Source organism: Cetorhinus maximus, chromosome 17 (genome assembly GCF_964194155.1).
Source record: "Cetorhinus maximus chromosome 17, sCetMax3.hap1.1, whole genome shotgun sequence".
NCBI lineage: Eukaryota > Metazoa > Chordata > Chondrichthyes > Lamniformes > Cetorhinidae > Cetorhinus > Cetorhinus maximus.
Genome location: NC_135895.1, coordinates 11,501,109 through 11,516,154, shown reverse-complemented (window position 1 = coordinate 11,516,154; position 15,046 = coordinate 11,501,109). Strand labels below are relative to the sequence as shown.

The 15,046-nt window shown below is 44.1% G+C and overlaps 1 protein-coding gene across 1 annotated transcript in view; it reads right to left on the bottom strand.

The window, feature by feature from the left end:
• The window catches only part of LOC144692165 (vitellogenin-like), a 102,003-nt gene that overhangs the window by 19,256 nt on the left and 67,701 nt on the right, over positions 1-15,046 (bottom strand). The window contains exons 23-26 of the mRNA XM_078560683.1: positions 4,307-4,993; positions 4,147-4,203; positions 3,059-3,175; positions 276-488 (exon numbers count right to left, since the gene is read on the bottom strand). Of these exons, the coding sequence (XP_078416809.1) occupies positions 276-488; positions 3,059-3,175; positions 4,147-4,203; positions 4,307-4,993 (1,074 nt within the window). The remainder of the gene's footprint in view (positions 1-275; positions 489-3,058; positions 3,176-4,146; positions 4,204-4,306; positions 4,994-15,046) is intronic.

Here is a 15,046-nt window from a genome sequence, read left to right as displayed (position 1 = left end):
TTCCTGATTTCTATTCTAAATGGCTGGCTCTAATTTTAAAATGATGTCTCCTAGTTCTTGATTCTCCCACCAGAGGAAATACCCTATTCGATTCCCCAGCAAATCCTTTTGACGTGTTAAAAAACCCCTTTAACAGTTTTAACACTGGAAGATCCTGGAGTCCTTTAGAATAAAAAATGGATTGTGACTTAGTTAGCCGCCAGTCACTGGGTGCTCAGTTGAAATATAATACAGACTTTTACGAGACCTGTGTGCATTTCACTGTTGTACATTACCACTGCTCTGTGCACATTGGGCATCTCAGCACCGATACAAGCTCTCCAGCTGCCTCCTTCTTGCAGTTCATCCACAAATACTTGTAATGCTCGCTGCTCCAATGAACTGTCCATGTATGCTGTTGTCTGGTAACCTTTCTCTTCGTTATCAGTCAAGATTGCTCGGGTTAGCAGTACGAATATTGGTGGCACTGAGTCTTCAAGGGACAAGGACTGGAGGCAGAAAAATCAAATAGGAGCACATGGATTGTTATTCAGAAATATCAATGCAGAATGGTCAATGCTACTGCAAAGTATTGCAATGCTATTTTATTGAAATTGCAACAAAAGTTATATTGCACCTTTAACACAACGGGCTGGGTTTTCAGCTTTGCATTGGGCACGCGAAATAGCGTGAAATTGTGTCTCTAGGTGTTTCAGACAAAATTTAATGCTGAGTCACGTAAAGAGCTCTGATGAAAGGTCACAACCTGAAATGTTAACCCTGTTTCTCTCTCCACAGGCGCTACCTGACCTGCTGAATATTTCTAGGGTTTTCGGTTTTTGTTTCACATCAAAGAGATATTAGGACAGGTGTCCAAAAGCTTAGTCAAAGAGGTAAATTTGAAGGAGTATCTTAGTGGAAGAGAGGAAGGTAAAGAGGTGGAGGGACTGAGGAAGGGATTCCAGAGTTTAGGGACTAGACAGCTGAAGGCACCAATGGTGGAGTCATGAAAATTGGGGATGCACGAGAGTTGAAGGAGCGTATAGATCTTAGAAGGTGTGGGACTGGAGGAGATTAGAGATAGCAAGGGATGAGGCCAAGGAGGGACTTGAACACAAGGTTGAGAATTTTTAAATCTAGCCATTGATGAGCCAAGAGCTAATGTGAGCATAAGAGTGATTCAATAAGATCATGGCTGTTCTGATTGTAACCTCCCGCCTACTCGTCCCGCCTACTCCTGATAATCTATCACCCCTTGTTTATCAAGAATCTATCTACCTCCCCCTTAAAAATATTCAAAGTCTCTGCTTCCACCGCCTTTTGAGGAAGAGAGTTTCAAAGACTCATGAGCTTCTGAGAGAAAAAATTTCTCCTCATCTCTGTCTTAAGGGGTGACCCCTTATTTTTAACTAGTGTCCCTAGTTTTAGATTCTCCCACAAGAGGAAACATCCACCCTGATGGTGATGGTGAATGGGACTTGTTGCAAGCTAGGGCTTGGACAGCCAAGTTTTGGTTGACCTCAAGTTTACAGAGGATGCAAGGTTGGGAAGATGGCTGGGACAGCATTGTAAACATATTTTCCCGAAGGGGCAATGAGCTATGCATCTCTAAAAACCACAAGGTAGATTTGCCTATTGCGTCTCCCTTTCATGAATGCCCAACAGTATACAGGAGATGCAGGGTATCTGTAAGAGAAATGGAGAACTCATTTTCCTATCCCGGGATGCTTGATTGGCATGGGCCCACTCCTGGCATAGTTCCACCTTCAGACAGGACTTACACTGGGATTCAGGTGCAGAAATGGGCTCGGGGGTCTTAAATTGTCTTGCCGTGTGGTATATTAGTACAATCCTTACCATTTGTCACAGGTACATTCAATCAAATGTGATTTGCCCTAATGGCTGATATCATAGGGTCATGTTATGACAGTTCTCTACTATATATTGGGGATCACTGTTGATGACAGTGGTTTTATTATCTACTGGAGAGAAGTTGTTTAGCACAAATTGTTTATAAGGAATTAGAAAGGTTTAAGCACACAAAAGGTAACTGAGCTTTAAAGGAGTGTGATTTACTTCTGATTGCACCTTAATGAGTTACAATTCACTTATGTTGGAATAGCCTGGGCACATTCAAGGGGAAGCTGGGTAAGTGTACCAGGGGGAAAGGAATAGAACGATGTGTTGATAGGGTTAGGCGGAGTAAGGTGGGAGGAGGCTGGTGTAGAGCACACTCCTTTTGGGCCAAATGGTCTTTCTGCACAGTAAAGTTCTATGTAATTCTGTGTTTGTTCTTGCAATCAGCGCACCTTGGTGAGCAATCACAGCTATTTCTCCCCAAAATAAAAGGAGTGATGAAGACTCTATAACTGGCAGCTTTGAAATTGGTGTTGATGCTAATGGATATTGGTGTTTTTGGCTGGTATATATGACTACTCGCTGTAGCTGAACCTCCTGGTGACAGCCTCATCAAGGCTCCCATGTCATGAACGATCATTTGGTTGAAGCACTAGATGGTGTCCATCATTTGTGAAGCTCCCCTCTGGGTGGCTTGGAGCCTCAGTAGAGATAAGAATGGGCCAGAGTATCTGTACCATTGCACTGTGATTCATTTAAAACAAAGTTCTGCATTGGCAATGGAGCTTCGCCAAATGATCGCATTAAATATTCCAGGACAAATCTTATTTTGTTCCCAGTGTTTGCTGAGGGTGCCTGTATTTCCTAAGGCTCAGTATTGTAGGAGTTGTCAACCATCTGGCAACTTTCCCATGTGGTCTCACTGTGTAGACCTGGATGGGCAACACAACCCAGCTCAGTTTTGTCCTCAAGCAACATCCATGTACATACATTTTCTGCAGGGGTGACTGCACATAGGTAGGAGGAGAGACTTCACTCTGGTTTCTCTCTCTCTCCTCTTCAGCACTGTGCCATTGAGGCTAGCTGTTACCTGCCAGAGATCATTTAAGCAGAGACCAGAGATGTGTACAACCCAGTGCTACGTTGGATGCTTAAATTCCCCCCTGGCCAGAACTCCACAAAATCTAAGGTTGACCTTTTTAGTCATTTAGCTGGAATGTACCTGCTGCGATGAAGATGAAGATGAAGATGAATATGAAGATGAGCTAGAGGAACTTATTCCGGACCCCGAACTGGATTTAGATGATGACTCAAAGCTTAATCGGTCTTTGGTTTGTGACTGGAATTAAAGATCATCTGCATTAACAAAATCTAGAAACTTCACAGAGCAATTTGCATATATTTTCAGTTCCCAGTCAGAGAAGTACAATTTTAGAAGTCATTGGTGTCATACAGGCAATTGCAACAGTTGATTTCTGGATAGGAAGGACCCACAAACAGGAAATGAGATAAATGACCAGCTAAACTATCTTGGTGGTGCTGTTGAGGGATAAATATTGTTAGGATGCTGGTAGAACTTCTTGCTTTAAATGGTCATGGGATCTTTACATTCACCTCAATAAGCATTTCTGTATGGTTTGACATCTCAGCTGAAAGATAGCACCTCTGACTCCCTGGATACTGCAATGTCAGCTTATAGATAGCTACCAGGAAATCGCTAATGACCGCTGCTAAGCCTCTCACTATCTTGTCGATAGTGCAGTGGAAAGCTCATTTACTGAGTTTCAGGTGACTGGATATTGATGTAGGATGCAGGGTAGCTATGTCTGGATCAATGAAAGTGAAACCAAGTGAGGGCAGTCCCACTGAGCTGGAGAATGGAGGCAGGGCGTCGAGGAGGATGATGTGGTTGAACGTGTTAAAGGCAACCGAAGAGGTCAAGGTGGACAAGGCCTAAGTAGCATCATGTGTTCTATTGCATCCATCTGAACAGATGGACGGGTCTTTGTTAAAACGTGTCTTAAATATTTTAGCATTTCAGCAATACAGCACTGCTTGACTGCTGTGCTGAAGTGTCAACTGAGATAATGTGCTCAAGTCCCAGAATTGGGCTTGTTTTCAACAGCCCAATGATTCAGATGTGAGGATGCTACCAGGCAGGCAAGCTAAAAAAATAAATTGGGAACTGTTCAATTATTAGCTTCAAACAGGGAAAACAGTATAATGAATTAAATATCCCTCCATATTAAACCACATTACACATGCAGTTGTGGATCCAAGGTACTTGTTGGCACCTCAAATATACCATACCAGGTTATAATGAGATGGTTTGAAATGAAACTGGAAGATGTTTGCATTGGCTCCTTCCTATAATAATACACAATAAAGAGTATTGTTAAAAATACTTTGTTACAACCAAAGCATTGTGGTTAAAGGAAAGTGCTAGTGAAATGGCACTGAAAGATTTTACCTGTTCTTCAGATCTTGAGCCAAAGATCCAGGTCCTCCAGCCCTCATTTACACGCACAGTGCTTGTACGTGATTTGCTATATTCATGGATACATTTCCCATTTTTACATATTTTGGTGGTGGTGTGACGCTTTGTGGATGGCTCTGCGGTGTCGTGCCATGACGTGGAACTACTGGAAGTGTTAACTCTTGATGAAGAGCTAGAGTGTCGTTGTCCATGGTGTTTGCGGTGGTGACGTTTCGACCGACCTGAGCGACTGGAGCTTGATCCACTTGAAGATGATGAGATTGATGATACCCGCTCAGAATCTTCACCACCGTACGTTGCATCCGACTGAGCTGAAGACGAAATGGAGCTGGATCGGCTAATGGAGGCGGTTGAAGACAAGGAGCTATTTCTGATTTTGGGCCTGTAGGGACTTTTGGGCTGTTTTTTCTCACAGCTTCCACCCTTACACTTTTTGGTGCTGGTGGGGCGACGTGGTGACTGTGTGATTCCTTTCTTGCAGCTTGTCTGAACTGAAGATGACCTGCTGGAGGATTGAAGGTCACTCGATTTCCTTGATGATCCCTCACAAGGACGTGCACCATCCTTTTCCCCTGACTTTGATGATGATGAACTAGAGGTGGTCGAATGTTGAGTCATTGAGCTTGACGATCCACCCTGCGGGTGTGTAGAATGCTCATTCTGGGAGAGAGAGGCAGGAATACATTAATGGCATTAACAGCTGTTACCCTGAAGCAATTGTCAGATATTACTCTCCTGGATACTCAGATGCATTGCTGGAAAGAGTAGAAAACTACCAACCAGCTCTTTGAGAAGCATTATGGATATTATTTCAACCAAATCATAGTCTTGGGTCGTCCCACTACTGTAACCTTGAAGTATCTATTAATTTTGCTAAGATTTTCCAAGATAGTTTACAGCAAATGGTAAATTATGCCCTAAGGCCCTATATAACTCTTCTCGTCTTTAAAACAAATTCATCTGAAATCGAGTAATCATTTGAATAAATACAAGGAGTATCCCTTACGAACATATTTTGAAATGTACAAATGTACAACTTGACTGAGTTGAAGATAACAACCTTGATGACTCAGGTTGCTCATGTCTGTTGTGCCCATCGTGTTTATGGTGTTTATAGTGCTTGTGCTGAGTCCCATGCCTGGTCTCTCCGGTCCGTAGTGGATTTCTGCGCTGCTTCACCGCCCGCTCTTTCATAATCTCCATTTGCTTTTCTGGTGATACCTGTTGTCTTTCTGCTTGATGTCTGGGAACTTGATGCTGAGCTGCTCATGCTATATTTGTGCTCTTGCCTATCCTGTTTACAAAGTAACTCATTTGTGAAAATTATTTCTGGTAGTAAAATAAAAAATAATATCCCCAATGACAAAACCAAAAATCTCTTTGAGGCTCCATAAGCATGAGCTCACTCAGAACTCTGCTGCACGTATCCTAACTCACACCAAGTTCTGTTCAGCCACATCTATTTTCTCCCTGGCCCAAATTGGATCCCAGTCCATCAAAACCTCCATTTTAAAATTCTGATCCTCATATTCAAATCCCTCCTTGACCTCACGCCTCCCTGTCTCTGTAGCCTCTTCCAGCCCCGCAGCACCCGTGAGATCTCTGTACTCTTCCAATCTGGACTCTTGCGCACATCCCACTTCTTGGCCAGGAATTTCCCCTCGGCGATTTGGGGGGGCGGGGTCCGCTCGCCGAGGGGAAAATGATGCGGGACGACGTCGGGAGGAATCCCCGACGTCATCCCGGGCCATTTAAATCTTAAGGAAGGCGGGTGGACAGTGAAATCAGCTGTCTGCGGGCTGACCTGTCAATGGCCAAGTAAGGCCATTGATAGGCTCATTAAGATAGTTAAACACCCTGCCCGGCCAACCTTAAGGCTGGCGGGCAGGCCAGGAGCCCCAGCGGCCTGTAGATTATTAATGAAACTTCATCCGCTGGCGGGATGAAGTTTCTTTACTGTTTTGTAAAAATTTAATAAATTTTATGAGTTTGTTATCAACACGTCCCATCTCGTGTGATATTGTCACATGAGGGGGACATGTTAATAATTTTAAAGCGTCTCTATTTTTTGACTTTACTTACCCTTCACTAAACTCCCTGAGACAGGACTTTGTCTCAGGGAGCAGTGCGCTCTTTCGTACGCATGCGTGAAAGAGCGCACTTTTACAGTTGGGGATTCCATCCCTCCCCGGAACAGGAAGCACATAGTGCTTCCCGTCGGGCGGCCTGTTGGGTGGGCCTTAATTGGCCCGCCCACTCAAAATGGCGGCGGGCCCAGTTTCGGCGACAGGGTTCGGCTGCCCGCCCGCCGCCGAGCCGGTGGGGCCCGCCCACCAGCCAAGGGCTAAATTTAGGCCCTTATGTCCCACCTTTGGTGGCTGTGCCTTCAGGGTTCTCAACCCTCAGCTCCGGAATTTCCTCCACAAAGTGTTTTGCCCCTTCGCCTTTCTCTCCTCGTTCAAGACGTTGCTTAAAACTTACCTGTTCGCTTGAGTGTTTAGTCACCTATCTTAATGTTTGCTTCTATGGCTCTGTGTCACTTTTTTGTCCGGTAATGCTCCAGTGAAACAGTACAGGGTGTTTCACTATATTAAAGCCTCTGTGTAATTGTAAGTTGTTTTGTTATCTGACATTAAGCAGCGTAAGAAAATGACACAGCAAAGAGATCTGCTCGTCCGCAGATTTCAGAGCTGAAAATTTTCGGGTATATAATAAGACCTGGGGGGTAATCGTACTCAGGATTAACTACAGGTAAACCAATGTTCAAGCAATTCTGGTTCACCATGTCCTGATGGCTTGAAACATTAACACTATTTCTCTCTCCACAGATGCTCACCAGCCTGTTAAATGTTTCTAGCATTTCTGTTTATATTTCTGGTTCAACAGGTGTTAACTAATTTTTAAAAAAAAAATCTGTTCATGGGATGTGGGCTTTGCTGGCTGGGCCAGCATTTATTGCCTATCCCTAACTGCCCCTGTTCAGAGGGTATTTGAGAGTCAACCACATTGCTGTAGGTCTGGAGTTGCATGTAGGCCAGACCAGGTAAGGATGGCAGATTGACCTGAGCCAGATGGGTTTTTATGACAATTGGCAATGGTTTCATGGTCATCAGACTTTTAATTCCAGATTTTTTTTTTATATTGAATTCAAATTCTACCATCTACTATGGTGAGATTCAAACCCAGGTCCCCAGAGCATTACCCTGGGGTTTCAGGATTACCAGTCCAGTGACAATACCACTATGCCACCACCACCTCCCCCCTCATGCCTCTAAACCTCAGCACGTCAAGTGCTTACAGTCTAAGTGATAGCACTTCCTGGTAGACAGTTCCACCTGAGGGAGAGCTAGTCAGTGGGACTTTGCCTTGAGGATTATGTGTTGACACTTTGAATGGGTACAGTATGCTGAGCTTGTGCAGGGGTGATATTACAGACCTAGGAACACAAAGGTCTGAATAATGACCCGGAGACATGAGCTCAAATCCCATCATGGCAGCTGGGGGAATTTCAATTTAATTAATTAAAAATCTGGAATAAAAAAAATAATCTCAGCAAAGATGATCAAGAAGCTACCGGGGGTTGTTGTTAAAAACCCTACTGGTTCACTGATGCCCTTCAGCGGCTGAAATCTGCTTTTCTTACCTGGCCTGGCCTACATGTGATTCCAGACCCTCAGAAATGTGGCTGATTCTTAACTGCCCTCTGAAATGGGTTGGCATCCACTCAGTTGTATCGAATGGTGACGGAACAGTCAAATAAGAATAAAATCACTTAGACCACCTGGCATTGACCTAGGCACCGGAAGTAACCAATGCAGACCCAACCTTGTCAACTCCGCAAAATCCTTTTCACTAAGAACTGGAGACTGGTGTCAAAATTGGGAGAGCTGTCTCACCGACCAGTCAAGCAACAGAATGACATAGTCATGCTCACTGAATCGTATTTTACAGCCAATGTCCCAGACACCACCATCACCATCCCTGGGTATGTCCTGTCTCACTGGCAGCTCAAACCCACCAGAGCTGACAGCATTGTGCAATACAGTCAGGGGGCAGTTGCCCTGGGAGTCCTCAACATTGTCCTAAAGCCTATGAAATAGATCTCATGACAGCAGGTCAAACATGGACAAGAAAACCTGTTGATGAATTGGCTTTAATTTTCCAAAACTTCCTAGATTCAGGGAAGGTTCCATTAGACTGCAAAATAGCAAAGGTAACTCTTTTATTCAAAAAGGGATGGAGACAGAAAGCCAGAAACTACAGGCTGGCTGGCTTAACATCTGTCATAGGGAAAATGTTAGAAGCTATTATTAAAGAGGCTATAGCAGGACACTTGGATAAGCTCAAGGTCATCAGGTAGAGTCAACATGGTTTTGTGAAAGGGAAATCGTGTTTAACCAACTTATTGGAGTTCTTTGAGGAAGTAACATGTACTGTGGATATCGGGGAACCTGTGGATGTACAGTACTTAGATTTCCAGAAGGCATTTGATAAAGTGCCACATCAAAGGTTATTACGGAAAATAAAAGCTCATGTTTTAGGGAGTAACATATTGGCATGGATAGAAGATTGGCTGACTAACAGAGAGTAGGCATAAATGGTCTTTTCCAGGTTGGCAAGATGTAACGGGTGGTGTGCCACAGGGATCAGTGCTGGGGCATCAACTGTTTACAGTTTACATAAATGACTTGGATGAAGGGATTGAAGGGATGGTGGCCAAATTTGCTGATGACACAAAGATAGGTAGGAAAGTAAATTGTGAAGAGGACATAAGGAGATTACAAATAGATATAGATAGGTCAAGTGAGTGGGCAAAGATCTGGCAAATGGAGTATAACGTGGGAAAATGTGAAATTGTCCATTTTGGCAGGAAGAATAAAAGAGAAGCATATTATCTAATTGGTGAGTGATTGCAGAGCTCTGAGGTGCAGAGGGATCTGGGTGTCCAAGTGCATGAATGATAAAAGGCTAGTACACAAGTACGGCAGGTAATTAGGAAAACTAATAGAATGTTATCGTTTATTGCGAGGGGAATTGAATACAAAAGTAGGGAGGTTATACTTCAGTTGTACAGGGCACTGGTGAGACCACATTTGGAGTATTGTGTACAGTATTGGTCACCTTATTTAAGGATGGATGCAAATGCTTTGGAAGCAGTTCAGAGGAGGTTTACCACATTCATACCTGGAATGGATGGGTTGCCCAATGACGAAAAGTTGGACAGACTAGGCTTGTATCTGTTGGAGTTTAGAAGAGTAAGACGCGACATGATTGAAACATAGAAGATGCTGAGGGATCTTGATAGGTGGATGTGGAGAGGATGTTTCCTCGTGTGGAAAAATCCAGAACTAGGGGTCACTGTTTAAAAATAAGAAGTTGTCCATTTAAAACAGAAATTTTTTCACTCGGAGGGTCATGAGTCTTTGGAACTCTCTCCCTGAAAAGATGGTGGAAGCAGAGTCTTTGAATATTTTTAAGGCAGAGGTGGATAAATTCTTGGTAAGCAAGGGGGTGATAGGTTATCGGGGGTAGGTGGGATACAGATTTCAGGTTACTATCAGATCAGCCATGATCTTATTAAATGGCGGAGTAGTCCTGAGGGACTGAATGGCCTACTCCTGCTCTTTGTTTGTATGTTTGTTATGTTCTGATTGCTGCCAAATGTCTCCCCTCCCTAACAGCACTGTGGGTGTACCTACACTGTAGGGATTGCAGGGGTTCAAGCAGACAGCTCATCACCACCTTCTCAAGGGCAATTAGGGGTGGGCAATAAATGCTGGCCTACCTAGTGATGCCCACATCCCATAAATGAATTTTTTAAAAAAGCCGATGAATTGGTATTCCTCCATGTTGAACACCACTTGGAAGAAGCACTGAAGGTAGCAAGGGCGCTCACTGTACTGTACTGTGCAAGGGGACAAGAATATCCATCACCCAGGGATAACTTTTAGCACCATTATTGACCGAGCTGGCCAAGTCCTAAAGGACGTATCTGCTAAACTGGCTCTCCGGCAGGCAATAAGAGAAACCTGCTTGACCTCATTCTCACCAATCTACCTGTCGCAGATGGATCGGTCCACGATAGGAAGGCCCAGGAGAGGGGAGGGCACAAGGTGCAAAAAACTGGGGCCTGTGGTCTTGGGTGGCCGGGGGACCCCAGGTTCAACTCACAGCTTTGGCTTTAGCAGCAGCACCACCCCTTTGCGCAGGCGGTTGCAGTCGATGGCCAGAACCACAGGCGGCACTAAAGGCACGTCCTGGCTCAGGGCTTCAGCTGATGTTGGAATGAGTGAAAGTTTGGTTGCTGGTTAACAAAGCTCGACTCGTCGTTGAGACTAGAGCTGGCAATCTTGTACTCGGGCTCCGGGTTTAAGCACTGCTACCTTGGGAACAAGCTAGATAGAAGCAAAGCACATCCCCACGGGGGAGAATAATTAGACAATGACTATTTTTAATACTTTGTATTTCCATTCCTTTTCCTTTTCCTAATTCCACAAATAGCGACACAAGGTGACTAGGACTTGGGCCTAGTCTGTGTCTCTCTAGCTTTGCTTCTTAACTGAAAAGCCAAAAAAGGTTATAATAGTTAGCTCTGCTGCTTGGCACTTTTTTATAGTCATTTTTATTAATTATTCATTTTTAAAAAATGATCAATTTATTGCTTTGATAACGTTTGTTTTTTGCTCTGAAACTTGTTTATGTTTTTTTCATACCTTAGCTTTTTTTTTGATGTTCACCTGTAATGTTGTACCAAACCAAATCTTGGGCAGCTGCTGCCGGGTTTCTTGCTGAAGGCAAACGAGAGGTTCACAAGAAATCTGATTTTTTTTTATTTGGAGGGCTGGTGAAAGGGGTTCTTTTTGTTCCAATAGAAACCGGAAGTGTTTGAAATGCTCCGCACACCTGGCGACATCTGTGCAGAGAGAACCAGAGGTCAGTGACCCTTCGTCAGAACGAGTGCATATCGTGGTCCTGCAGCATTAACTCTGTTTCGCTCTCCACAGATGCTGCCTGCCCTGCTGAGTATTTCCAGCATTTTCTGTTCCTATTTCAGATTTCCTGCATCTGCAGCACTCTGCTCTCCTATTATATGCTCCATGCTGGGCATTTGTAAGTGTGGTTAGTTGAAATTTAAAATGAGAAAATATTTATCACTCAATGCAACATGTAATTTTTCTGTTAACAAAGCCCACTTGTGTGGGTAGAAGTAGCACATTATTGCAGTTGAATTGGGTGGTGCTAATTTACTGGAAGGTTTTGCCATTTTGAAATTTGGAAGTGAAACCAGGAATCATGTGCCAATTGAATATGTCAAGATATCATCATTTGTACATGGGATTGTTGTTTGTGGTGCTTGTGGGGTTCAAATCTTTTGAATATTGTTGTTGGGATATTGCATAGGGCCAGGTTCAAAGAAAAGGAGTTGGTTGCATATTATGAATGACTAAGTTGTCTGTAATTGGCTGACAATGCTGTTGTTTTAAGGTGTATCATACTGAAACCTGAGCTTTTGATGGGCTTTATAAATAAAGGTATAGAGTACAAAAGCCAACAGGTTTTGCTGATCCTACATAAACAGTTCAACCCCACTATGACTATGGTCCTCAATTCTGGGCCTCTAGAGGATGTGGCGGCTTAGTAGAAGGTTCAGAAGAGAGTTACTAGAATGGCTCCAGGGATGAGGGATTACAGAGAAACTGGGGCTGCTCTCCTTACAGCCAAGAAGCCTGAGGGGATTTGATGGAGGTATATAAAAATTATTAAGGGTTTAGATAGAATAAATAGAAACTGTTTCCAATGGCGATAATAGAAACCAGTTAATCATAAGAAGGTGTGAATGGCCTTCCTGTGCAGCAATGGCGTCAAATTTCAAATCATTCTGAGTGGACAATAGAAATATTGATCATGCGGTCCCCTGACTGAAACTGTTTTCAGATAATGATTTTTTTTTTACCCCAAGAAGCAGGGAGAAACCAATCAGTCTGCAAATCATACAACAAGAAACAGCAGCAGCAAAGGCAGCAACGTGTATACACAAAAACACAAAGCTTTAAAATTGGAGACAGCAACATTGTTAGGTCTTCCAGCCTGTACCTTTTCAAATCCACTAGTACAGAAACCTGACCTCCTGGTAAGAAGACTATCACCAGGATTTTCCCCTCGGCGATTTGGGGGAGGGGCCCGCTCGCTGACGGGAAAATAATGCAGGATGATGTCGGGAGGAACTCCCGACATCATCCCGGTCCCTTTAAATGTTCAGGAAGGTGGGCGGACAGCGAAATCAGCTGTCCGCCCGCTGACCTGCAAATGGCCAATTAAGGCCATTGACATGCAAATTAACCTTGTTAAAGACCCTGCCCGGCCAAGCTTAAGGCTGGCGGGCGGGCCAGGAGCCCCAGGGGGCTCCAGATTAATCATGAAAATTCATCCATTGGCGGGATGAAGTTTCATGTCCGTTTTTAAAAATTTAATAAACTTTATGTGTTTCTTATTAACATGCCCCATCTCGTGTGACATTGTCACATGAGGGGGACATTTTAATAATTTTAATATTTCTCTATTTTTTGACTTTTCTCACCTGTCAGTAAACTCCCTGAGACAGGACTTTGCCTCAGGGAGCAGTGTGCGCACTTTGAGAGTTGGGGATTCCCTCCCCCCCGGAACAGGAAGTGCATAGCGCTTCCAGCCGGGCAGGTCGCTGGACGGGCCCTAATTGGCCCGCCCACTCAAAATGGCGGCTGGCCCCGTTTTGGCGGCAGGGGTCGGCTGTCCGCCCGCTGCCGAGCCGGTGAGGCCCGCACGCCCACCAAGGGCAAAATTAAGTAACTAATATCTTGACCTGCTGAAAATCCATTTCTACAAGGGAATCCTGCAATAATCCTGATCTGCCACTCCAGCTATTGAATCTGCCTAGACTATTCTTCAGGAGTGAAAGTGCCTTCTTCTTCGCGCCTTCAACGCATGCTTTTCCTAAGTCAAGCTAAACACCTGAATTATGAACTATTCTTTCATTTACGACTTGTAAAAGTGCACTATTCTGTTTAACTATATTTTTTTTCTCTGTGTGTGTATGCGTTTGTGTGTGTGTTTGTGTGCGTGTGTTTGTGTGTGTGCGTTTGTGTGTGCGTGTGTGTGTGCGTGTGTTTGTGTGTGTGCATTTGTGTGTGCGTGTTTGTGTGTGTGTGTGCGTGTGTGCGTTTGTTTGTGTGTGTGTGTTTGTGTGTTTGTGTGTTTGTGTGTGTTTGTGTGTGCGTGTGTGTGTGTGTGCGTGTGTGTGTTTGTGTGCGTGTGTTTGTGTGTTTGTGTGTGTTTGTGTGTGCGTGTGTGCGTTTGTTTGTGTGTGTGTGTTTGTGTGTTTGTGTGTGTTTGTGTGTGCGTGTGTGTGTGCGTGTGTGTGTTTGTGTGCGTGTGTTTGTGTGTTTGTGTGTGTTTGTGTGTGCGTGTGTGTGTGCGTGTGTGTGTTTGTGTGCGTGTGTTTGTGTGTTTGTGTGTGTTTGTGTGTGCGTGTGTGTGTGCGTGTGTGTTTGTGTGATTGTGTTTGTGTGTGTGCATTTGTGTGTGCGTGTGTGTGTGTGTGTTTGTGTGTGTGTGTGTGTGCGTGTGTGCGTTTGTTTGTGTGTGTGTTTGTGTGTGTTTGTGTGTGTGCGTGTGTGTGTATGAGTTCTGAGTGAGTGATGTAGCATTAGACTTTTGGAGTGAATGTGTGAATAAATAATCCTTTGTTTGGATCCACAAAATCTTGCTGCAAATTATTCAGATTGACAACACATTCAGATGTTAGGAAACATACACATCTTCCTTTTCAAATACACACTGATTACGGACAGTAAGGGAAGGGAATTGGGGTTTCAGTTCACTCTCATCCCTGTCCATAACATTTGACTACTTGTAACTAAAGGCAGCTTGCCACCCTTACAGCCAAGGGGCTTGCATTATCATCCTACTCTCTTGACCAGAACGATGGATTAAATTTCAATCAGGATATTTTTACTTCATCACAATGCTATGAATTGCCAACATGTCTGAAGCCCATTGTACAATTTACATCTAATTTGGGTAACAAATGCTTAGGAGTAGAAGGGTTTGGTTTGGTGTTAAAAGAGGAACGACTGAATGTTATTGCTTCAGCATCTGAACAATTTATAACACAACAACCCTTCACGGTTATATATTACTGCGACCTCATAGAACAGCAGACTGCCTCCCAATAAGTTAATCTCAACAGTGTGAGCTTATACCTGTTGCCTTCATGTAAGGGCCACCAAGGTCCTAATGATTAAATTATAGGATCACAGTCTCAGCAAACAGTGCAGCTGTTTAAGTCAGACAGCAGCTGAAACACACAGAATTGGAGAACCTCAGTTTGGATCTCCACCTTGCGCTGTGCTAGTTAGGCCAGCTGTAAAACACTACACCTAGCTTCAGGACGAAACCTGAGTGACGGCGAGAAAGTCTTCCAGGGTTGCCACACCTGATGACTGTTTGATGAGTTCCGCTGCAGTGTGTGGGCCTCAAGACTGAATCAGACTCAGGGGGAGCAGAATTTTATGGCCCTGTTTCGGTGGGGACGGGGTGTAAAATGCGGTGAGACATTCTAAACCCCACTGACTTCAGCGGGAAGGTAAAATCCCACTGCCGGAAAATTCTGCCCAGTGTTGCTCTTTCTCTTTGGAGGTTGGGGTGTGGGGTTTCAAATAACCTTCGGATCCTCAC